This window comes from Cervus canadensis, chromosome 8 (genome assembly GCF_019320065.1).
Source record: "Cervus canadensis isolate Bull #8, Minnesota chromosome 8, ASM1932006v1, whole genome shotgun sequence".
NCBI lineage: Eukaryota > Metazoa > Chordata > Mammalia > Artiodactyla > Cervidae > Cervus > Cervus canadensis.
In genome coordinates, this window is record NC_057393.1 from 68,511,660 (window position 1) to 68,536,093 (window position 24,434).

The window sequence follows — 24,434 nt, forward strand, 5'->3', positions numbered from 1 at the left end:
TAATTCTTCCTCGCCTCTTCCCTAATTCTGTTGAATCTTTTCACTGAGAGTGCATGTTATATCAAGTCTGCACTATCAGTTCTCTCATCTTAAAAAAAAAAACAGCTTTTCTGATCGGGATGGGGAATACGTGTAAATCTATTGCTGATTCATGTCAATATATGACAAAACCCACTGAAAAAATAAATAAATTATTTAATTAATTTAAAAAAAAATACAAAAATCAAAGAAGTTAAAGAATACCTTGTAGCTCCGACTTTGAGTATCAGTTTAAATTCATAGTATTTTTTTTTAGGCTCCCTAGAGGAATGGCTGATTTTAGATATGGGACAGGATTATATAAGAGGAGCCTGGAACATCTTGTCAACACAGAAAATTAAGGAAGTTATCAAAGAAAATCAGGGTCATGACAAAAGAATCATCTTCTCTGAATTACACTTTTATTCAACTGCTTTCCTAACACCTCAACTTGAATGTCTGCCAGGTATCTTGAACTTTTACCATGTCCAAAAGTGAGCTTCAGATTTCATCAGTGTAAACCTTTACACTTTTTTGGTCCATACTCCAGATTTAAATCTATCAGAAATCCCATTGACTCTACCTCAAAACATCTAGAATCAGACATTTCTCATGTCCTCCTCATTAGCCCCTCTGATCCAAGCCTCATTGTCTCTTAAGTTGTTAGGATAGCTTGTTTATCAACACCTTAATATTTCTCTGCCCTGTCTGACTCTAGCTATAATCCAGTAACTGGAATATTATTTTTGATTCAGATCATAGCCCCTCTCTATGATGAAATATCCAGAAACCTTCCTCTCCCTCACAATACAGGCCAAAGTTTTACAGCAATCTACAGAGCCCAAGGTGATCTGCTCAGATGTCCCTCTTACCCCTCTGATCTCATATCCTACTCTTCTACCCATTTCACACCCTGCTCAACCAGACATGTGCTCAGTCGTGTCTGACTCTTTGCAACCTCATGGACTGTATCCTGCCAGGCTCCTCTGCCCATGGAATTTTCCAAGAAAGAATACTGGAGCAGGTTGCCATTTCCTATTCCAGGGGATCTTCCTGCCCCAGGGACTGAACCACATCTGTTGAGTCTCCTGCATTGGCAGGGGGATTTCTTACCACTGCGCTACCTGGGAAGCCCTCTATGCTCCCATCATACTGGCTTTTTTAGCTTATATCAAGTATTTAAGGTAAATTCCTCTCTCCTAAACTTTGCACTTGCCACTTCTGCTACCTGGAATGCTATTTCTCCAAATAAAAACATTGCTGATTCTCATAGTCTTTAGGACTTAACACAAATTCCTCCATCCATCCTTTTAATGCAACCCTATTCAAATGGCATTCTTTCAGAGCACTATCTCCCCTCTTATTCACTGCTACAGTACCTAGAACAGTCTGAAGTAGTGCTCAGTAATATTTATTGAATGAACTACTTAAACTGATGTTGAAGCTGACGAAGTAAGACTTCAAGGAAGTGATGTCATTTTATCTGTGTTGAGACAGTGTATTGGTTCACAATAGCTGGGGAACAAACAATAAGAACATGCTTTGGTTTTGTACTTTTTTTTTTTTTATGAATAGAGGGGAAAAAAATACTGAGAAATACTGATAGGTCACTTTCTGGTTGACTTATAATTCTGGCAAGAATATGGAAATATACTGTGTCTTCTTTTGAATTCTAAATGAACTATATAAAAATAATTAGCTAATTGCATTGACTGGTATCTGATCTAAAGTTTTCTTTTCATAATGCCTCACTCTCAAAAGAGTAGCAAAGATGAAGATGCAAAGGCCAAGTGCAAACCCAACTGCCAGTGAAAGTTGCGCACAGATATCAGAGTCCATAAATCTTACCTAAAAGGGGCAGTGATGAAGCCTTACTGTTGTTTGTCATTGAATTATTCTTCCGCTTGATTCGAGGAATAAATTTTTTTTCCACAGCCCTTATCTTATGCGCCAGAACCTCTGTCATCATCGCTGCTCTCTTCTTCCCAGAACGAGGAACGGGTTGAGTAAATCGCATTCTTTTTCTCTGGCGGGGTGCAAGGACCATAATGGCCCCAGATTTGATCTTGGCTTCCATTCCTTCCCTTGATCCAAATTCATCTGTGTCTGAAAGTTTATAAAGAGGAAGCACATGCAGCTGCTCATCTTGAGGAATAACACCAAATGAGCGGTTATCTTCTCGTGTTAAAGTGCAGACCTGATAGGAAGAAAACATGAAATGGGAACTAGAGATCCTGCACATTCATCACAGTTATTCCTACCTTCTTAGTTGCTCCTACTTATTTATTGTTGCCATTGTGAAAGGGAACTATTTTAAATTGGTTACTGTGATATGTTAATTCATTTTGGAAAAATATTTTATATATCTAGTTACTCAACGCTATTCAATATGAGTAACTTAGCAATTGGTTTTAAGCAGACCAGTTTAATTTTGAGTTGATTTTCTAAGTACATATTATACATGTTTATGAATTTTATAATATTTCAATATTAAGGCTTCTTTGTTATATTCCACCTTTTCCCACAGTTAACAGTTACTGAATTGTTCACTATCATCATATTAAATAGCAATGAATAAAAGATATTACTTCAGGCTACAAATCACACTATTTCTTACTATTTGAATAATGTCACATTCCTTGCTTAGAGGTGGTTAGATCCTAAGGAATTTTCTAAGTTGCTGTGATTTCCTCTATGATTTTTTCACTTCTGCTTGTAAGTGAAATTTATCTACACATATTTTACCCTGCCCTGTTTGTCGAGGTGAGTTTTTTTTCTCTTCTTCATTAAAAAAATTGACAGATATTAATGATGCAAAAGAAGCGCAGGAGATTTCATTTTCTAGCAGGACTTATATACCCCAATACTTTTAAAAATTAGCTGAAATATTTTATCTGGATAAAGAATTGTTCTGCCCCATTTTGCTTTTAGTTAGGAGTATAACATAAATCTGTCTTTTTCTTGGATGTAATATAGGACTTCTTAAGAAAATTTTGTCTTGGACTTCCCCAGTGGTGCAGTGGATAAGAAGCCACGTGCCAATGCAGAGGACACCGCCTTCGATCCCAGGTCCAGGAAGATTCCAGTTGCCAAGCAGAAACTAAGCCTGTGTGCTTAGAGCCTGTGATCCACAACAAGAAAAACCACTGCAATGGGAAGCCCACACTGCAATCAAGAGTAGCCCCCAATCACCATAACTAGAGAAAGCCAACGCAAAGCAATGAAGACCAGCACAGCCAAAAATCAATAACTTTAAAAAATAAAAATTTTGTCTTGAATATAGCCAATCTCAGCCTTCTCTTTACAAGTTATTTTTGAGGTGGGAAGGAGGTTCAACAGGAAAAGGACGTATGTTTACTTATGGCTGATTCGTGTTGCTGTATGGCAGAAACCAACACAATATTGTAAAGCAATTAATTATCCTACAGTTGAAAATAAAGTTTTTTCTAAGTTATTTCTATTCATTGTAGAGAAATGAAAATACATGGAAATGTAGGAAATTCCTGACTTTGATACATAAAATTATATTTATCATAAATTAATATTTTAATGATAATTCATTTTCAAATGTCTTTAAAGATCCATCAAAAAATATATCCAATGATCTCATTATTTTTCATTAAAACATTTCTTCCACAACTAAGATCTCTTTCTAAGACAGCAAGGTGTTGTAAGACTGGAAACTGCAAGATTTGATTTCTCCAAGTTGATAGAACTTAATGGATACAGGTGATAAAGTATGTTAAAGGTGTTTTGTTTTTTTTTTAATGTTAAAGGTTTTTAAAGTCACATTCCTTTCTAAACATCTACAGTCACATTTACCATCAAGGCCTGAAACACTGAACTCTTTTCGGTGTAATTTGTTAATAATTTAAAAATAATCATCTTTAAAATTAGAATATTTCACTTATAAATGTTTACTTCAATTTATTTGGTCACAGGGAGACTAAGAAGGGGACAAAGACAAGGCAGGAGCATAATTACAAAGACCAGGGAAACAAGGAGGAAGAAGAGTTGGCAGAAAACTTTCAGGAGTTCACGTTTTCAGAGATGGGGAAATCTAGCATCATGCCAAGTTCTAGGTATGCACCTCATTGCATGAGCAATGAGAGGAATGCAGAGAACAAGCATTGAATAGTACATAAGAGGAGAATCAAAACTTAGTTTGACTCTCAACCTAATCCAACCTGATACTAATAATTATCTCTAATGAAGGAACTGATGGAAAGTGTACTAGCCAAGCAAGATGTTGAATTACTCTTCAGCTAAGATTCATCTGGATGGATTTGTAAAATTTCAACATTTGAAAATAACATTAGTCTCAGAGACCAGAGTCAACATCAGTGAAAAGGCATGATAGGCAAAAAGTTATTTCTGCTCCTTAATCTGTTGCTGATAGACCGCACAGACCAAATAAGGAAGGAAGACTGCATTTTGATGGATCAGACAGTACACATTCAATCAAAGTGGAACAATCATAGCTCTGTCTTCAAAGAGGCCAAACTGGTATAGTTCAGAAATAGAGGTAATCACTCTCTGTTTTACTGGGTAAAACAGAAGTTTATCTACTTGAAGCAAACTCATTTCCCTTATAAAAGGACTATTGCATGATCTTTCCTGAGGTCTTCTCCTTACTTTAAATATATTTTGATTGATTTCACGCTAGAAGCATGTGATTGTTTTCCATGGCTGTAAACATAACAAGCACATATATGTGCAAATATTTCTTCTAAATATTCCTACAAACTAGTATTAAGAACCAACATTAAAATTTTGGCACACAGTTCCCTCACAAAAACCCTGAAAATGGGAATTCCTTGGTGATCCAGTGGTTAAGACTCCACATTTCCAGTACAAGGGAGATGGGGCCCTATCCCTGGCGAGTGAACTAAGATCCTGCAGCCCGTGATGTGGGGCCAAAACAAACAAAAAACCTATGAAGTACAGATGGCAAAAAAAAGAAACATTAAATTGCTTAATTTCCTACCTACCAGTTTGATAGCAGAGAATGGTAGCTTTGAATAACCATGTAGTCCTCCATCCCAACAAACCTACCACAATATGTAATTTGAGACATTCAACAAAATATTTCAGGCTTGTTCTATAACTTTTGGGTAGCACTGTTGATATCAGGACCTCAGCTTGAGAATATGTTGATGGAGTCTTTAGAATTAAAAGCGACCCAGGTACATACCACTGTGCTGCCATTATTCATGTTGTGAATGTCCCTGTGGGGATGGGCACAGAAGTCTAGGCAAGCAGTGACCCCAGAGAAAGGACGACCTTCTTTCTTCCCAAGCCGACACTCTCGGGCAATATGTTCAAGCGCCACCTGAAGAGTAATGAATTACCCACAGTTTTAAGAGACAAAAAGAATCACCTTCTATAAAGATAAAAATCACTTTATGACAAGTTTATAACTTAATTATGCTTATTATTTCAGAGATTTAGATTATCATAGTGATTGTGTAATTTAGTAATTAATATTCAGGGTAAAGAATTTGAGACTACATGAATTAAAATGACAATCACTGAAGGCAACAGGAGGACATTAATACTTGGTGGTGGATAAATAAGAAGAGTAGCCTGAAATATTTCATTAGGAGAAAAGACTAACATAGTGCTTTGATCATGCATCCAGTTTTCAAGGTCTATAAAACCAGTATTGAAAGTCAATTTGTAACTGTTTAAAATGAAAGGTTGGAGAAACACCCTGGTGGTCCAGTGGCTAAGACTCCAGGCTCCCAGTGCAGGGAGACCAGGTTTGATCCCTGGTCAAGGAACTATATCCTATATGCTGCAACTAAGATCAAAGATCCCATGTGCTGCAACCAGGACCCGGCCTAGCAAATAAATAAAGAAGCAAATAAATAAATAAAATGAAAAACAAAATGGAATTTAACAGAGAACTTGTTATTCGTGATAATACAAATAAATATTTTAATTTTTATCTCATAACCCCTGGTTATGTTTTTCATTTTCATTTGTTTTTTGTCCTAGTTGCTCTGTTTGCAGGATCTTATTTCCCTGACCAGAGACAGAACCTTCACCCTCAGCAGTGAAAGTGAGGAATCCTAACCACTGGACCACCAGGGAATTTCCTGGTTACGTTTAAAAGGTATTTTACACTTATTTTCTAGTTTGTCTGCTATATGATTTACCATTATTTTCTCCCAATGTATGGTTATCCTTTTCTTTTCTTTAAAAAATGTGTTTTCCCACCTCAGTTTTATGCAGATATTATCGACATACATAACATATGTAAGATTAAGGTGTACAATGTGATCACTAGATACATGGGTATGTTACAAAATGATTACCACAATAAGGTTAGTTAAACATAATGACAATTTTTTGGTGTGTAGAGGTAACATTTAAGACATAATTAAAACTTTTAAGTATAGCACAATATTATTAAATATGGCCAACAAGCTGTGTACCAGGTCTTATTTATCTCATTGCTGGGAGTTAGTACCCCTTGGCTGATATCTCCTGATTTCCCCCACTTCCCAATTGAATTAAATCTCATTGTGGATATTTGATTCAACTGCCATGAAAAAAAATGAAAGTGAAGTCGCTCAGTACTTTCCTACTCTTTGCGACCCCAATGACCATAGCCTACCAGATTCTTCCAGCCATGGGATTTCCCAGGCAAGAGTACTGGAGTGGGTTGCCATTTCCTTCTCCAGGGGATCTTCTCAACCCTTGGATCAAACCCGGATCTCTTTCTTTGTAGGTAGACACTTTACCATCTGAGACATCAGGGAAGTCCTCAATTGTCATAATGCTGTTTTTAAAAAAACACTAGATAATTTTTATAACTGTCAATAAAAGATCTACATTGGGGTAAAATTTGAAAAACAATTTCTGTTAACAAGGACATTGTTTAGATGTAAATTTAAACCATGTTTAAAAGCTCTATATAAGGTCCTAAAACATACCTGGTTTTGATAAGCAACTGGAGCATACTGCTTATAAATTGGAGCTAATTCTGTAGCCAAACTCTGTAAATTATCTTCAAGGTTTTTTTCCTATAGGAAAAGACAGTCCATAAAAGTTGTTTCATAATTACATATGAGTGATGAATTTATATAACATATGAAAATGAATTATACCTCATTGCTGATATGTTTGTTGTTGGTGCACAGTTCATACTTACCCTGATAAGCTACCATGGAAAATGACATGATTGCTACCATAAAATCTAAATTATTAGTCATTGTTATGCTTAGATTTAGTCTTTTGAAATTAGAAGTCTATGTTATCAGCTAATGAGAAATCTAACTGGTGTTAGAGGTAAGTTACAAAGTTGCTCATGTCCAAACAAGAACCATATTTTTTTTTTTTTTTAATTTTTTATTAGTTGGAGGCTAAAGAACCATATTTTATATTTATTCAATAGCAGAGGGCACTTGAAGTAAATCAAGACAACTTTCCTGGTGGCAAGTGGAGATGTGGAAGAATTCTCACAGTGAAACAAGCGTCTACAACAGAGATGGGAGAGCAACACATATAAGGCACATACTGTGTATCAGATCCCTGTGCTAAGAGCTTCAAATATAATAAGTAGGCAATAGGCTGTCTAAATCCAGTGTTTTCTTTTCTACACAGTAATGTCTACAAACTGAGGAAGATTTGATAGAACTGTGGAGAAGCCTTAACACTTTATCAAGATTCTGGGGCCTAATGATAGTAGAAACATGTAAGACTTTTTCAAAAGAAAACTGTCGTGACAAGAGTAGTAAAAATGCCACTGGTGACAAGAGGTATGGAGGAGAGAAAGGAGCCTTTCGTAACAATAGTTTGGAAAAACATCGTGAGAGTTTTTCAGAGATGACTGTATCCTAAATCAAATCTGAGACTGATAAATGATCAGTCACAAAAGACAAGAGATGAAGAACTGAAGCAATGAAGGACTTCAGAGGTTTGAAGGTTTCTGTCTCATTTGTGTTCTGGGAGATGAGGAAGGAAAACCTTCTTATGGATCAGTTCACCTCTGGTATGCAGCAAACTATTATAGAAACCAAAGCCATATAGCAGTGTATACATAGGAAGTTAATTCTTGAGTGCTTTATAAGAAGACTCAGTCTTGGCAGCTGCAGAGCACCAGTGATAATCCTTTTACTTTCCTACTCATTTCAGTTGGTGTGTTCATTGAAAAGGAAATTCATATACATAGGGTCTATATCTAAACTGCTCTCTTCTATTCATCTGTCTACTTATATATCTGTTACTCAGTGTAGCTTAATAAATATAGTCAGGGAGGTCAGACCACTAACAGCAACAACAAAAAAAACCCTTTCTGGCTATACTGACACATAATTTGAGAAAAACTTCAGAATTACTATTTAAATGCCTAGTTAAAAGACTTTATTGTATTTTATCACACTTGAGATATTGGGTAGGGTAAATTGTGTTTTACTGCTAAAAGAATGTTATGAATCATTCAATGTCACTAGTCACATTGGGCAATTTTTTATCTTATGAAGTAACATGTCTTGCATACAAATGAAATAAAGCAGGTAAATAGAAAAAAAATAAAACTTAAATAGATGATTATTATTGAATGCAGTTTCTTTATCCATATTATAAAAATCCTTACTTTCTAACTGTTTCATTAGAATGAGTGGGTGTATTGGAGATCTCTTATCTTTACATAATGGGGCTCACGCCCTAAATCCCTCTGCCCTTCTCACCCTACACCTTATTTCTCGGGCCATCATCTCCACATCAATGCCTACAACTACCACCTGGATCACATATTAACCCTAAGGTTCTTATTAATGACCAGATAGCCTCATTTGGATTTCTCTTAAGAATCTCCAAGCCAATGCATCCAAACTGAATTGATAATCTGTCTTCATATAAACCTAGTCTTGTTTCACCACACCGTTTGTCAAGGAATAGCACCTAGTTTTAACAACCTGTCCATAACTACTATTTATCATTTCTTCTCTCACAACCATATTCTAAGTCACTACTATCCCTTCTTTGGACTATTCTCATAGCTAGCCTATCTTACCAAATGAACTCTTGGCCAACTCCAGTCCACAGAGCAGCCAGAGACATCCCATTTAAAAAAAAAAAAGGTATCATTATATTACTCTCTGCTTTAACATTCTTCGATGATCTTCCCATGTTCTTAAAGGGCACTATATGCACCTCACTTTCCCTAGCCTACTGAGCTTCACACTGGTCTTTTCTCAGTTCCTGAAAAGAGGAATGCTTCTTCCTGTATTACAAACACTACATAAACATTACTCATTGTTAATAATAACCATAAGCAAAAACTGATCGTCCATTTATTATACGAGTGTTATAGAATATAGCAGCTTCATCAGATAATTATTTAGAAAAAATTAACTTTTATTTTAAGGTTTATTTTAAGGAAGAATTCACATCTCATTATCCAATATTCTGACCTTTGAACATACTACCTTCTCATTATCAGGTATTTTATATGTCCTTTTACTAAAGTTTTCTGCCTTAAAGTCCTGATAAACTTCTTGTTAGATTTCTTCTAAGGTATTTTATCTGTAAAAGACAGTTGCTCTCTAGAGTGATTTCCCTCTTTTATTACAGTAGATGGGAACTCTAGAGAAAACAAATAATTTTGATTACTCTTTAAAGGGATTATTTACTTATTCTGAGCTTTCCTGAAAGATGTTACATTCCTTGTATTATAGATACAATTAGATTAACTCCTGCTGCTTTATTTTGTGTTTCCTATTTATCTTATATCCCAATTAGATATGATATCTCAGTTAGATTTTTTAAACTAACCTTGCTGACTGATGAATGGATTTTTTTCCACAACTAGTTCAAAGGTTATAAATTATATTTGTATTCATCTAAAAATTTTTAAATATACACTTCTCAAATACGTTTTTCTGACACTATTTAGAGCAGTATTTTCCAAGCTGTGGGTCATGACTCTTCAGTGGGCTAAGAATTCAGTTTGGTAGGTCAAAACTAGAATTCAAATAAATGAAATTTTATTAAAAAATGCTTTGCTGCATCATAGTGATCCTCAGCAATAACAATCAGATATTGACTTTTTAATATTTAAATATTATCTTTGTCATATGTAATAAGGCTAAATGTTATTTTGTGATAGTTTTATCTATTCATTTGAAGATATATTTTTCCAAATACTTACTTATAGTATAAAATGTTTTTATACTCTTGGTCATAGCACAAAGCTTGAAAAACACTGATCTTGGACTTAATCACTATCTAAATTCTCCCCATTCCAAACAATCATAAAACATTGCCACACTTAATTTATATAGGTGCCCCACCCCCTCCCATTGCCTACCCACCCCTGATTTGAGAAGAGTATTGAATTATACTTATAGGTTGTTATTTCAATTAAAAAATGTAAGTACTCAACTTATTTAATTTAAACTTAACAATAAGGTTGACTAATTTCTTTGCTCACCATGGCCTCGTGTTCCGGACAGATTGGTTCCGGTTTCATATATCTTCTTTCTGGATTACGTCCTTTAGTAATTCTTTCATAGTAGTGCTGTGGGTAGTAAACTTACTGAGTCTTTGAAATGTTGGCAAATAGCTTTATTCATTGTTCCTACTTTGGCTGGGTATAAAATTCTAGGTTTTTTTTAACAGTGATTCTCTTTAGGGTGAGGGAAGGAGGGAGTCAGGGACAATTGGAATTTGGGTTGATAATTAAAAATTTTACCTATATTATTTAGAATTTTAAACTATTTTCTTATATATATATACACACATATAGTTACTATTTTGTCACTATGTTCTAATATTAATTTTTTTACAATTTAAAAAAATTTTAAAGAAATGTACTTACATATTAATAAGTGTAATTCATAAGTAAAAAGAACACTTACGTGTAAGGGAGAACTTGGATCAATTCTAAATCTTCTAGGACTTGGGCTTCTACCAAATTTGCAGCCATTGAAATACATACTCCATGAACAGCCAAAAGAGAAGGAAGCTCCACAAGTCTCTGGATCAATTCCTTGACATGTACAGGTACGACTGTAAGATGATAATTGCAAGGGAATGAACTGATAAAGTAGCATAATACCTCAAACAGAACATTTCAGGTTCATATATATATAGAAGCATGGATGGATAATGAAATTATTTTAACACACCTATTTCATTACTTATTTTATCTAAGGTAGTGTTAACAACACAAAGTTAATAATACTTGAATGTAACTAAAGCTTCAATTAAAATGTTTGTTCAAGATTGTAAATCCAATAAAAGGCAAGAAACCATACAGATCTGAAATATATGTAACCTTGTTTGACTTGGAGATATCCAAGGGAAGGAAATAAAGAGTCTGGATTTTAATCATAGATCAGTTTCCTATCAGAAGTTGACAATTATAGCACCTCATTGGATTTAAAAATACAAGCAATTAAAAAGTACATTTTGGAAAAAAAAAAAAAAGAATATAGAAATTTGAAATCAGAACTATATTTAGTTGTGAAAGTCAGGAAAATGCCAAATATGAAGGAGGAATAGTTCAATTATTCTAACTTTCACTAAGATAAAACATATACTTTAAAGGGAGCAAAAGATTACAATTACTTAAAAAGAAAAAAAATAAGATGCAAAGAGTATCAAAGAAGAGAAACTTTAAATTGCAGAATTTCAAAGAAGTCAAAAAAGTAGAAAAATATACTGTGTTTAGTCACTCAGTTGTGCCCAACTCTTTGCGACCCCACGGACTGCAGGCCACCAGGCTCCCCTGCCCATGGGGATTCTCCAGGCAAGAATACTGGAGTGGGTTGCCATGCCTTCTTCCAGGGGATCTTCCCAACTCAGGGATTAAGCCCAGGTCTCCTGCACTGCAGGTGAATTCTTTACGTCTGAACCACCAGGGAAGAACAAGAATACCGGCTTGCCTGGGGATCTTCTCCAGGGGATCTTGCTGAACTGAGAATGTAGTTTAGCTATTAACTATGAGACCTAAAATTTTCTCCTAAACAGTCAACATCACCAATGATGAGACAAAAAGACTTTAAAACAGCTCCTAATATTATGAACTGAGTGTAGTATTCTTGCCAATAATTCCTGAATTGAATTGAATCAGGAAGACAATCAAAAATTGAGCAACAGTTTGCAAAATTAGCTTGTCCCTTTCAAAAATACAGTGCTATGAAACACAGAAAAAAGATAGATAAAAGTACTAAGGAACCCAAAAGACAAAATAACTTATTCCATCAAATCCTAGGTGGGAGAAAATTAGTATGCAGTACACTATAGGAAAGTAGATGACATTTGAATTAGAGAATAGCATTTTATCCAAGTGAAATAGCCTGGTTTTGATCATTGTACTGGGAATGTTCTCATTCTCTGAAGTATTATTTAGAAGTAAAAGTTTGCAACTACTTCACAAATTATCCAGAAGAAAGTACAGAAAAAAGCAGTAATGATGACATGTAAGCTTAAGTGTATTGTGTGATTATTTGTGGAATCAGAAATGATTCCACAAATAGGTAAGGTAAGGGGTATATAAGAATTCATTGAAGTATTCTTACATCATTTCTGTAAATATAAATTTAAAAAAATAGGTTGGATCTACATTGAGTGAAATAGCATAAGACTTATTTATGAGTTATTGGGAAAAATAAGCTTATATGTACACAATTTACAACAGTTTCTCTATATTAGAGGTATTATTATTATGAAGCCACATAATAAAATAGATATTAAAATTATGTATACATATTTATTGGCATTAGAAAAATAATAAAAAGTATAATGAAATTATTTTAAGCATAAAAAAATACTCTGGAAGATATACGAACAATCCTGTGAGGAGGTTAAAGTGAAGTCACTCAGTCATGTCTGACTCTTTGCGACCCCTACCTACCAGGCTCCTCTGTCCATGGTAAGGAGGTTAGAGAGGGGATATTTTATAATTTGTAAAATGACATTTCTTTTTTTTTTAAAAAAGAGAACTTTTTGAGGAAAACCATACAAAACACTGTTGAAAAACACAAACACTTGAACAAATGAAAAGAAAAATCTTTTAATGGGATGTAAGATTCAACATCAGAAATAATGTCTGTTTATTCGAAGTTAATGTAATCCCATTAAAAATACCATTAGATTTATCTTAAAACTAGACAAATTGATTATGAAGTTCATTTGAAAGAAACATTTTTTAAAAGCCTTGAAAAAATAAGAATGGTGAGCTAGTCTTACTAAATATTAAAATGTATAATGCCTCTATAATTTACAGAATTCATAAGAGAGAGGACTTGATTTTTGTATAAAGTTAGTATTTCAAGTCAAGGGGGAAAGAAGAACTCTCCCAAGTAGGGTTGTGGTAAATGGAAAAAAGAATAGAAATGGGTCTCTTCTCACTTCTGTCCAGCATAAATCTTAAATGATTTCTGTTTGAAAAATTTCTGATTTCAACAAGAAATAAAAGAAAACATGGGTAAATTATTCTAGAGCTCGTGTGAAAGAAAAATGGTCTTAAATATCACAAAAAATTCAGACACAGTAAGGGAAAAGAGATATAATAAGTGACATTAAAAAAACACCCTGGGACTGCAAAGAGATCCAACCTGTCAATCCTAAAGGAAATCTGTCCTGAATATTCATTGGAAGGACTGATTCTGAAGCTGAAACTCCAATACTTTGGCCACCTGATGCAAAGAACTGATTCATTTGCAAAGACCCTGATGCTAGGAAAGATTAAAGGCGGGTGGAGAAGGGGATGACAGAGGATGAGATGGTTGGATGGCATCACTGACTCAATGGACATGAGTTTTGAGTCAACTCCAGGAGTTGGTGAAAGACAGGTGGGCCTGGCGTGCTGCAGTCCATGGTGTTACAAAGAGTCGCACATGACTGAGCGACTGAACTGAACTGAACATGTATAACTAAGTCAATTTGCTGTACAGTTGAAATTAACACATATTGTGAATCAATCATACTTCAATGAAATTAAAAAACTAAAAAACAAATGGCAGATGTTCTTAACCATATGAAAAAATATTCAGTCATAATATGAAAAATGCAAATAAAAAGAAATTGAAGACATTTATCCCCTATTAAATGGGCAAAATTCAAGTTTGACTACAATGAAAGCTATAGAAAAATGGATATTCTCTTACATTGCTAGAGAAAATGGAATATGGTACAATTCTATTGTAGGAGTTGATTCTTTATAGAAAAATCTCTCTCTTTCAGACTCCAGGGCTGAGAAAGATCAAGTATCAAAAATGGAAACAAGCAAAGAATTAAAGAAAAGATCCTAAAATGGCCTTAACTCACTATGAAATAAAGTCTCTCTCTTAAGCAATGTTCATTCTTTTCAGTTGCATAATACCTAAAATTCTGTCCTCACCTATTATATATATATGTCTATTATTTGGTAGTCAATTTAACAAGATATAAAACTGATGTTAAAACAGTACGAAGCAGATTTGATTACTTTTCATTGAGCGTGCATCTTCGGTCCGTGGGATGACCGTTGTATGACTTGAGACTCTCGGTAAGCTGCGAGTACAGTCTGTCCGCCATGGGGAGAGGAATGCCCTCCCATACCATGATGAGCACCACCATCACAGCTGTTGGGCAGTGGTGGCCTGTACGCTGTCGAACCAGACAAAGAACTTTCTCTTCGTCGCTGCTTCTTCTTAAAACCTGTCAAAACAGAATGTATACATTTATGGAAAACAAGAAACCTAACGTCAAATGCAGTGGATATGGCTTTTAAAGTTCTTCATCACTACATTCTAGCTTTTTTAACTTACTATTTCTTAAAAGATTTGACGCCTATAAGGCCTTTAGTTGTTAGATTAGCTGCCTCCACACAACTCATCACAGGGTATCCAAGGTTACTTGACTAACAAACAGGCTGAACAGAAATCTGTGGAAACAGTTTGTGTTTTATTTCACTGTTGACACAGTATTGCAAAACAGACAACAGAGAATCCCATGGAAAAGAGCCTAATTAACTCATCTGCTCTTCCATAATTGCCACAACAGGACAAATCTAGCTAAATGGAAATAACCTAGTACTCCCAACATTAAAAATAAGCTCTGAGCACTGATATTTAGCATCTGAGAAAAACTATGGATATTTGCCTAGGGCAAATGGTTTTGCCATATAAAAAACAATTCATACATACATAAAGCAATATTCCTGCGATTTTTTTCCATGCTGCCACAGATAGTTATCATACCCATCTTAAGATTAAGATATTCCAGCTGACAGAGAATGCAAATTATAAGCAATTTTGAATATTTAACCATTTATCTTACACTGCATCATACACATGGGTTGCTAAAAAAAGATTCCTAAGTATTTAAAATACTGTTCAGTGGTCCTACTGTTTAGTTTTGTTAATTACATTTAATTACTATGCTTAAAACTTCCACATATCGCAAATTACAGAGAGACTAATTAGATCAATCAGTATGTAATCAGTAAATGATGAAACTGCCCAACCCTGTGAGGACAATGGAGCACCCAATAGCATAATTAATATTCCATTTTTGTTGCTACAATATTACAAAAACTTGAGATGAAACTTCTTAAGATGTTAGTTACCCAATATCACTTTCTTCTGTCACTCCAGATGGTTAACAATCATTGCTACCAAGGCATCCCTTGAGTAGAGTTGGCTTTAGGACCTTCCCCCTAAACACAATTATTTACATTAAAATTTTTTTCTATGTTTTTATGTCCTTTTACAGCCAAAAAATACATTTGCTTCCAAATAAACTCAAATGCAAAATGATATTGTATCAAACAAAATCACACCAGATAATCTTCATGCTGTCAAACCAACAAAGTTATAGTGATAGTCTTTGTGTAGAAAATGCTAAAATGCTATTTATTCACTGTATTTGTGCCTTTTCTAGATCTTCCATAGCTCTTTCAGTGAATGAAAGAAAATTAAGCATACTGAGTCTCTAAAAGTTTCAGTAAGCTGCTTAAGTATCACTGTGTTATGGATATTTATGTTCATCCAAAATTCATATAATGAATCCTAAATCCAAACAATGGTATTAATAGAGACTTTGGGAGATGGAGATGATTAGGTCATGAGGAGGAAGCCCTCACTAATGGCAACAGTGTTCTTATAAAAGAGACCCCTTTGTCTCTTTAGCTCCTTCTACCATGTGAAGACATGGAGAAAAAGGACCCACCAATCATGCTGGCACCCTGATCCTCAACTTAAAAACCAAAGAACTGTGAGAAATGAATTTGCTGTTTATAAGCCATCCATTCTGGTATTTTCTCATAGTAGTCTAATCAGAGTAAGACAAATATTAAACTTGTATGAGACGTCTGAAAATTATAGAAATATTATTGAAAGAAATTAAAGAAGACCTAAATAAATTGACATACTATTTTCATGGAATAGTAATTATTATAATGATGTTAATTTCCCCAAAGTTTGTTGCTACATTTGATACAATTCCAATCAAAGCCCTACTAGAATTAGTTTTGTTTGGGCATGGAAATGGACAAAGGTTTTGCAAAGTTTATATGGAAATGCAAAGGACGAAGAAGTAGAAAAAAAGGAACAAAGACAGAAAAAATGATTAATCAGGTATCAAGACTGATTGCAAAGATACGATAATTAAGACAGTTTAGTATTGGTGCAGTGACAGATAAGGAAATCAATGGAATAAAACAGAACATATATATATGTTTTATATATATATATATATATATAAAACAGCCATATATATGTGGTCACTTGACTATGACAAATGACACGGCAGTCCAATGCAAAAAGTAATCTTTTCCATAAATTGTACTGGACAGACATCCATATGGGGGGAAAAAATGGATCTTGATGCCTAATTCACACTAGTAACAAATTATACTATAGATCTAACTATAAAAGACAAAACGTTAATTTTTAGAAGAAAATACCTTCATGACCTTGAAGTGGATATAATATTTTAAAACATCACCAAATTTAATAATTCTAAAGGAAAATGTCACGAAATTGGAATATATTAAGAACTCCTGTTTATCATAAATATTAACTAATAAAAGATTAAGAAAGCATAAAAGCAATCAATACATTGTGAGACATATCTGCCATATATATAAACAACAAACTATTCTTACACAAAATATATAAAGAACTCCCTCAAATGAGTAATAAAAGCAAAGCAGAAAATTGACCAAGAAAGTTAAACAAACACAAGACAACATCCAAACAGATGATGAGCATATGAAAATATGCTCAACATTATTAGTCATCTAGCAAAATAAAAAAATTCAAAAGCACTACATATGTAAATGGGGTTTTATTTTTTTTTCTATTTATTTTTATTAGTTGGAGGCTAATTACTTTACAATATTGTAGTGGTTTTTGCCATACATTGACATGAATCAGCCATGGATTTAAATGGGGTTTTAAAATGGTTTAACTGCCATGCAAAACAGTATGAAGTTCCTCAAAAAATTAAAAATAGAACCAGCAATCATATGACCCAGCAATCCCACTTCTGTTTTTTTTTTTTTTTTAGGGGACAATCCCACTTCTGAATATATACCAGAAAGAAATGAAAATAAAGTCTGAAACAGATGTTTGCATTCCCATGTCCATTTCATCACTACTCACAAGAGCCCTGAGGTAAAATTGACCAAAATGGTCATCAATAGATGAAAGGATAAACAAAATATTGTATATGCACACAAAGAAATAGACACAAAAAGGAAGGAAATCCTGTCACACACTGCAAATGAATGAACTTTGAGGACATAATTCAAAATGAAATAAAACAGTCATGAAAAAACAAACATTTTATGAGTTATCTAAAGTAGTCAAATTCATAGAAACATAAACTAGAATGGTGTTAGGGGCAAGGGTGATAGAAAAATAGAGAATTGTTTAATTGGGAAAGAATTTCTTATTCGCAAGAAAATATTTGGGAAATCTGTTTAAAACAATGTGAATATATAATACTACTGAACTGTATACTCAAAAATGGGTAAGATAGTAAATTTTTTATTATTGCTATTTTACCACAATTTCTTTTTTTAAAGGAAGGAAAGAAATGAAAAAGAAAATGTCATGTTGAGAAAGATGTAGAGCAACTTGCACATTATTCATGAGAATGCAAAAACAGACAACCATTTTGGAAAACTGTATTGACCCAAGGTGCACATATGCACCCTCCCCCCCCCACCATCTGCTAGCAATTCCACTTCTAGGTATAAAACAAACAGAAATATATTTTTGTATTTCCCAAAGACAGCACCACTATTCATCACTACCTGAAACTGATAACAACCCAAACATTAATCACCAGAGAACAGCTCAATGAGATGAGAATGATCTACATTTACAAAAAACATTGCTTAGTCTCACAATTATAATGCTGAGATAGTCGATGTATGCATACATACATACAAGACTACATACTGCAAGACTGCATTTACATAAGGTTCAAATTAGACAGGATTAATCAATAACGGTAGAGGGCAGGAGAGTGATTCAGAGGGGCAAGTAATAGTGACTGCTGGTTACACAAGTGTGTGCACTTTAGAAAACCTGTGATTGAAGAATTTGTGAAGTCTTCTGCATGTATGTTATACTAAAATAGTGTACCTTAATCTAAATTTATTATTTTTCTTAATCTAAATTTAAAACAAAAACCAGAAACTGCTTAGTCACTTACTGGCTCATGACACTGTAGCAAGTTGCTTAACTTTTCTATAGTAGCACAGATCTAGGATCTAATAAATATTAGCCACTAAGTTTCTTTGCTTTTTTAATGCATACTTGGCTCCTGAGAACAGAACTCAGCTCATGGAAGACTCTCATTAAATATTTGTTGAAGGAATGGTTAAAAACCACAAAAACCCAATGTGGTTGGATTTTATAAAAATTTCAAAAACAAGTTATGCTATTAATAAGACAGAAACTCTTATTTCAGAAACAGATTTTAAGTGATACAAACAGTCCAAATTTTAAAACATTTGGCAAAAATCACATTTTTTGGTACCTGGAACAAAATATTAATTGGTAAGTGGTTGAAGCCAGGGTCTCACAACAGATTCACTTTACTTTTTATTTTATTTATATACCATGGCCAAGCACCATGTGGGATCTTAGTTCCCCGTCTAGGGATGGAATCCTGTGCCACCTGCATTGGAAGCATGGAGTATTAATGACTGAACCTCCAGGGGAGTCCCCAGAATCACTTTAGATGGTAAATGATGTGTCCAAAATTTGAGTAATGTTCATGACTACTGTCCTGTCACTTTTTAATATTCTTATATTACATGACATGCAGTTGTTATATCTTATGAAACATCATACATTCTTTTAATACTTGTGCTAAAAATATACCCCATTGTGCTAAAAATATACTGCAGTGGCAGCCATCTCCTACTCCAGGGGATCTTCCTGACCCAGGGATCGAACCAGCATCTCTTGAGTCTCCTGTATTGGCAGGTGGATTCTTTACCACTGCGCTACCTGGAAAGCCCTCGTGGATATTACCCTTCGTAAAAAACTGAAAAAATAGTTTGCCACCAGAAATAAGCTAGTATTGGATTGGCAAAAAGAAAAAAAAAAAAAAAAATCATTCAGGTTTATTTGTAAGATCACAAGGACAAACCTGAAAGAACTTTTTGGCCAAGCCAATACAATGGCAATTCTAAGATTTTTGGAAAACCAGTCTACAAAGTAAAGGTGTTATTTAAGGAAGAATTCTGCCACTTGTAGCCATATCAAATGGACCCTGTGATTATAAAACTCCCTTCATCAAGTTAATATGCATAATTGGTTCAATTTCTGAGAGAACTTCTTGTTCAGTTTTTAAGATGTAGCTCAAAGGTCAACAGCTCAATAAAGTCCTTCTTGTACTCACCAAAAGCTGCTCTTGGTTTCCTCCCTCCCTGCTCCCTCTAAAAGCCATTCTCAAGCAGGCGAGTGATAGGGATTAACTAGCACATAGATGATGCAATGTGTAGTCATGAACAAAATCACCTAAGAGGGTATATTATAGATAGTCTGACTTGATTTGGTGAAGATTGATGGGGGAAACCTGTTTTTCCCCTAGAAACCAGGTGAAACTTCCCAGAAGAGGAAGTAGAACCAATAGTTTCTCACAAAGGTTTTGAGGATCTAGACTTTCTTTGGCAGTTAAAGTATTGGTGGTAATCACTGGGATAGTACTGAATATCTCCAGAAATGGCAATAAAAGATCAGTCTGATGGTCATTATGAAAAAATTTCCTAGCATTTCTATGATGGAGTCCCCTTATTCTAGATGATCAATTTTTCTGCTTCAACAGCCTATGTATGTACAGCTCTGAAATGTACATTCTAAATTATTTCTGTTAACTTGGTCTGGATGGGATAATCTATTTAAATTCTAAACTGGGAGTTCTTAAGGCATGATAGACCATGATCAAGAATGATCATCTCAGATATTCTAAATAATCTCTGACCATCTAGTGGGTTTAAGGCCACTCTGGAAGAGAAGACTGTTCTGAGAAACAAAGTTACTGTTGTAATTTATGAGGAAGCAGCTGTAGGTAACGATTTTTTTATATTCTTAAGACATAGAAGAAAAAAATACATGGAAAGAAGAATCTCAAAAACGGAATACAGTTTCTATATAGCAGTCAAGCTTGACTTCTAGCCATAGTACATTTACATGGGTAATGCAATTACTTAAGTAGTTTTTTATTCGCCTAACTCCAAAATCCAGAGAATTCTAGATATACACACTCTTGCTTTGCACAAACAATAAAATAATCATAATGTTGATAAATAGTATGTTGGCATTTAATTATCTTCCATTATAATCATTAATTTACCTTACAGTATAGACTGTATAATTATATATAATTATATAACTGTTCTTTTGGAAACACAGCATTGTGTTTGTTGGGTCAGAATTACTACATTTACAGGTACCTGCAGATATCTGAACAAAGGCTAATCAAACTATTGTTTCTGAAAACTAGAATTAAAGATGATTTTTAAAACATACTTTAAAAACAAGTATTATTATAATTGGGAGACAATTATTTTTTATAGATTTAAGTCCTCATAGGAAACTCAAGAGAAGCAAAACTTCACTGGATTTTTAAAGAGAATAACACAGGTGGCTACTTATAAATTTTGAAGACTCAAAGGTTTAATATATACCAGTAATAATCAAATAGAAATTTGGTTTAAAGCTTAAACATTAAATTAAATATAGCTGTGAGGATTATCTTAAGGGAAATACATGTAAGTAAATCTTTATTAAGTTGTTCCTAGATGGAAGGTCAGACATTGAAAGATTTTATTTTAGTCACCAATTTATTCCCCATTCTACATATACTTAGTTTCTAAAAGTTCATATGAAAGAGTAAATGAATATTAAGTCATGAAAAAGACTTTTTACACATGAAAGATAAATGTCCTTTTAAATTTAAAACTTTTCTGCAAAGCTATAGCAAAAAATGTACCAGCCTAGGAATGGTCTTCCTTAATGGGTCAATGACCAACAACAGAAAATTGGGGCAAATTCCTGGTTTCCACTGCAGAGGACACAAATTCAATCCCTGGTCTGGGAACTAAGATTCTGCATGCAATGAGGTACAACCAAATTAAAAAAAAAAAAAAGAAAGAAACTTTTTTAACCAAATACTAAATCAATACATAAAATTATAAGAATACGGGAGACACTATTTTTATAGTATTAGGGTGGAAAAAGTTTCCACAGCAAGATGAAAAATCTCTAAGGCACGTATGAGGTGACGTAAGTTTGACATGCTAAGCATTTCAAGCTCCTAAAAAATAGGTCTTCCCTGGTGGCTCAGAGGGTAAAGTATCTGCCTGAAATGAAGGAGATCTGGGTTCGATCCCAGGGTTGGGAAGATTCCCCTGAAGAAGGGAATGGCTACCACTCCAGCATTCTTGCCTGAGAACTCCATGGACAGAGTAGCCTGGCAGGCTACAGTCCAAAAGAATAGGACATAACTGAGCAGCTAACACTTTCACTTTCATAGTATAACAGTCAGATCACTAAAGCTAAAAGAAAATCTAGTATGAGATAACGGCAAATATATGATAAAGTGTTATTTACAAAAATACAAAAAATAACCTCAACAAAAAAAGGCTATGAATAGTGAATTCATCATTTGAATCAGTTCTAATGAGATGGATGAAACTGGAGCCCATTATACAGAGTGAAGTAAGTCAGAAAGATAAACACCAATACAGTATACTAACGCATATATATGGAATTTAGAAAGATGGTAACGATAACCCTATATGCAAAACAGAAAAAGAGACATAGATGTACAGAACAGACTTTTGGACTCTGTGGGAGAAGGCAAGGGTGGGATGTTTCAAGAGAACAGCATCAAAACGTATATTATCAAGGGTGAAACAGATCACCAGCCCAGGTTGGATGCATGAGACAAGTGCTCGGGGCTGCTGTACTGGGAAGACCCAGAGGGATGGGATGGGGAGGGAGATGGGAGGGGGGATCGGGATGGGGAACACATGGAGATCCATGGCTGATTCATGTCAATGTATGGCAAAAACCACTACAATATTGTAAAGTAATTAGCCTCCAACTAATAAAATGAATGGAAAAAAACATAGTGAATTAATAGAAGAAATAAAAGTGGCTAATAAATATATGAAGAAACCTAATTTTACTAGTTAAAATGCAAATTTAATCAAGGTAGTTATTTTTAATTACTAGTTAACAATGACAAAATAGATTTTCACCAGTAGATTAGTATATTTTTTCTATTTAAATCTTTAAAAAATAAGAAAAAGATTTATTCTTTACCATGAATTAAGAATTTGGTGATGGTGGAAACCAACACAATCTTGTATAACAATTATCCCCCAATCAAAAAAATTTTTAATGTAAATATAACACTTGAAATGTAAAGTATGGGAGTAGGTCTGGTGAGGCCTTTACAACCTCCAGACATTCTTTGGATTCATTGGAGAGTATATAACTCCATTGCTAACACTAGCAAGGGGGTACTTTCTACCCTCTTCAGATGTCTATGTCAGAAGCTTTCTCTATCTCCTTTATACTTTAATAAAACTTTATTACACACACAAAAAAAAAAATTGGAAAAATTTATCCATTTCCAGCAATTTTTTCTTACATTAAACTAGTTCTTTGATGCCTTTTTAAAAAAATAATTTCTAATAGTGCATTCAAACCACTCCTGAAGAATTGAGCTATATATTCAATTTCAGTATGCAGAGAAGCAAAATCTCAGAGTAGTTTCTGCTAAAAAAAACAAAAAACCTTATGTTTACTTAATCAAACATTCTTGAAATTTAGGAAGTTGTAGAATTATTAATATATTGACTTCACTCTCTGCTTAACATGCTTCAGCAGGTACCCAATTTTTAACATGCTAACTCTTCATTTGGGTATACTCAAAATTGCTAAAAAGCATTATCTCTGAAGGGGAAAAATAAGATGTGTTTTAAAATTTTAAATTATTTTGAAATTTAATTTAATATGGAGTTTTAATTTTCTACATGGATACAAATTAACACTGAATTTAATTTTACTTTTATTGTTCTTTTTAAATTTTTTAAAAATTTTAATTGGAGGATAATTGCCTTACAATATTGTGTTGGCTTCCAGCACACAATAATGTGAATCAGTGATAAGAATACATGTCCCCCTATTTTTATTTTAAAATTTAAAAAAAAAGGAATTAAACAGTCCTTGTAATATTAACCTTAGCAATAAAGATGCGAAGGTAACTAGGTTCCTGCATTAGCTCCAACAAAAATCCACGCTCTGCAGAAGAATAAACTATAGTTAAAGCTAGGAGCAACATTTATGTCAAGTGTGGCTTACATTACCCAAGAGAAATCAATCATTTTTTTAGTTTATCGGTAACCATGAGAGAAAATTAAATTTTCAATACAAAATGATGGAGGCCACCACTACCTCTCAATACCCAAAATGTCCATGGATTAAGATCATTTAAATCTTTCTCCGCTTCCTTCCCTTTGCTGTTCACCTAAAACTACCACAACATTGCAAATTGGCTATGTGCTATGCTTAGTTGCTCAGCTGTGTTCTACTCTTTGCGACCCTGACCCCATGGACTGCAGCCCACCAGGCTCCTCTGTCCATGGCATTCTCCAGACAAGAATACTGGAGTGGGTTGCCATTCCCTTCTCGCAGGAATCTTCCCGACCCAGGGATTGAAACCGGGTCTCTTGCACTACAGGCAGATTCTTTAAAGTCTGAGCTACCAGGGAAGCCCTAACACAAAATAAAAAAATTTAAAAAAAAAAAAAAAATTTAAAGTATGTCCTATATATTATAGCTAATGAACTTCAACCCCATTTTTGGAGGGGTGGTGGTGATTGGATACATTATGGGTGTTCTGGGGTTGGTGTGATGCTTTATTTCTTAATCTGGATGGTTTGA

The 24,434-nt window shown here is 34.1% G+C and overlaps 1 protein-coding gene across 2 annotated transcripts in view; it reads right to left on the reverse strand.

Annotated features, from left to right (window-relative positions):
* The window catches only part of TET1 (tet methylcytosine dioxygenase 1), a 133,682-nt gene that overhangs the window by 7,881 nt on the left and 101,367 nt on the right, over nucleotides 1-24,434 (reverse strand). The window contains exons 7-12 of one of the 2 annotated variants that reach the window (XM_043476767.1): nucleotides 14,462-14,673; nucleotides 10,887-11,037; nucleotides 10,460-10,546; nucleotides 6,960-7,049; nucleotides 5,213-5,350; nucleotides 1,867-2,215 (exon numbers count right to left, since the gene is read on the reverse strand). In XM_043476767.1, the coding sequence (XP_043332702.1) occupies nucleotides 1,867-2,215; nucleotides 5,213-5,350; nucleotides 6,960-7,049; nucleotides 10,460-10,546; nucleotides 10,887-11,037; nucleotides 14,462-14,673 (1,027 nt within the window). The remainder of the gene's footprint in view (nucleotides 1-1,866; nucleotides 2,216-5,212; nucleotides 5,351-6,959; nucleotides 7,050-10,459; nucleotides 10,547-10,886; nucleotides 11,038-14,461; nucleotides 14,674-24,434) is intronic. The other variant, XM_043476768.1, reaches the window with a different exon arrangement.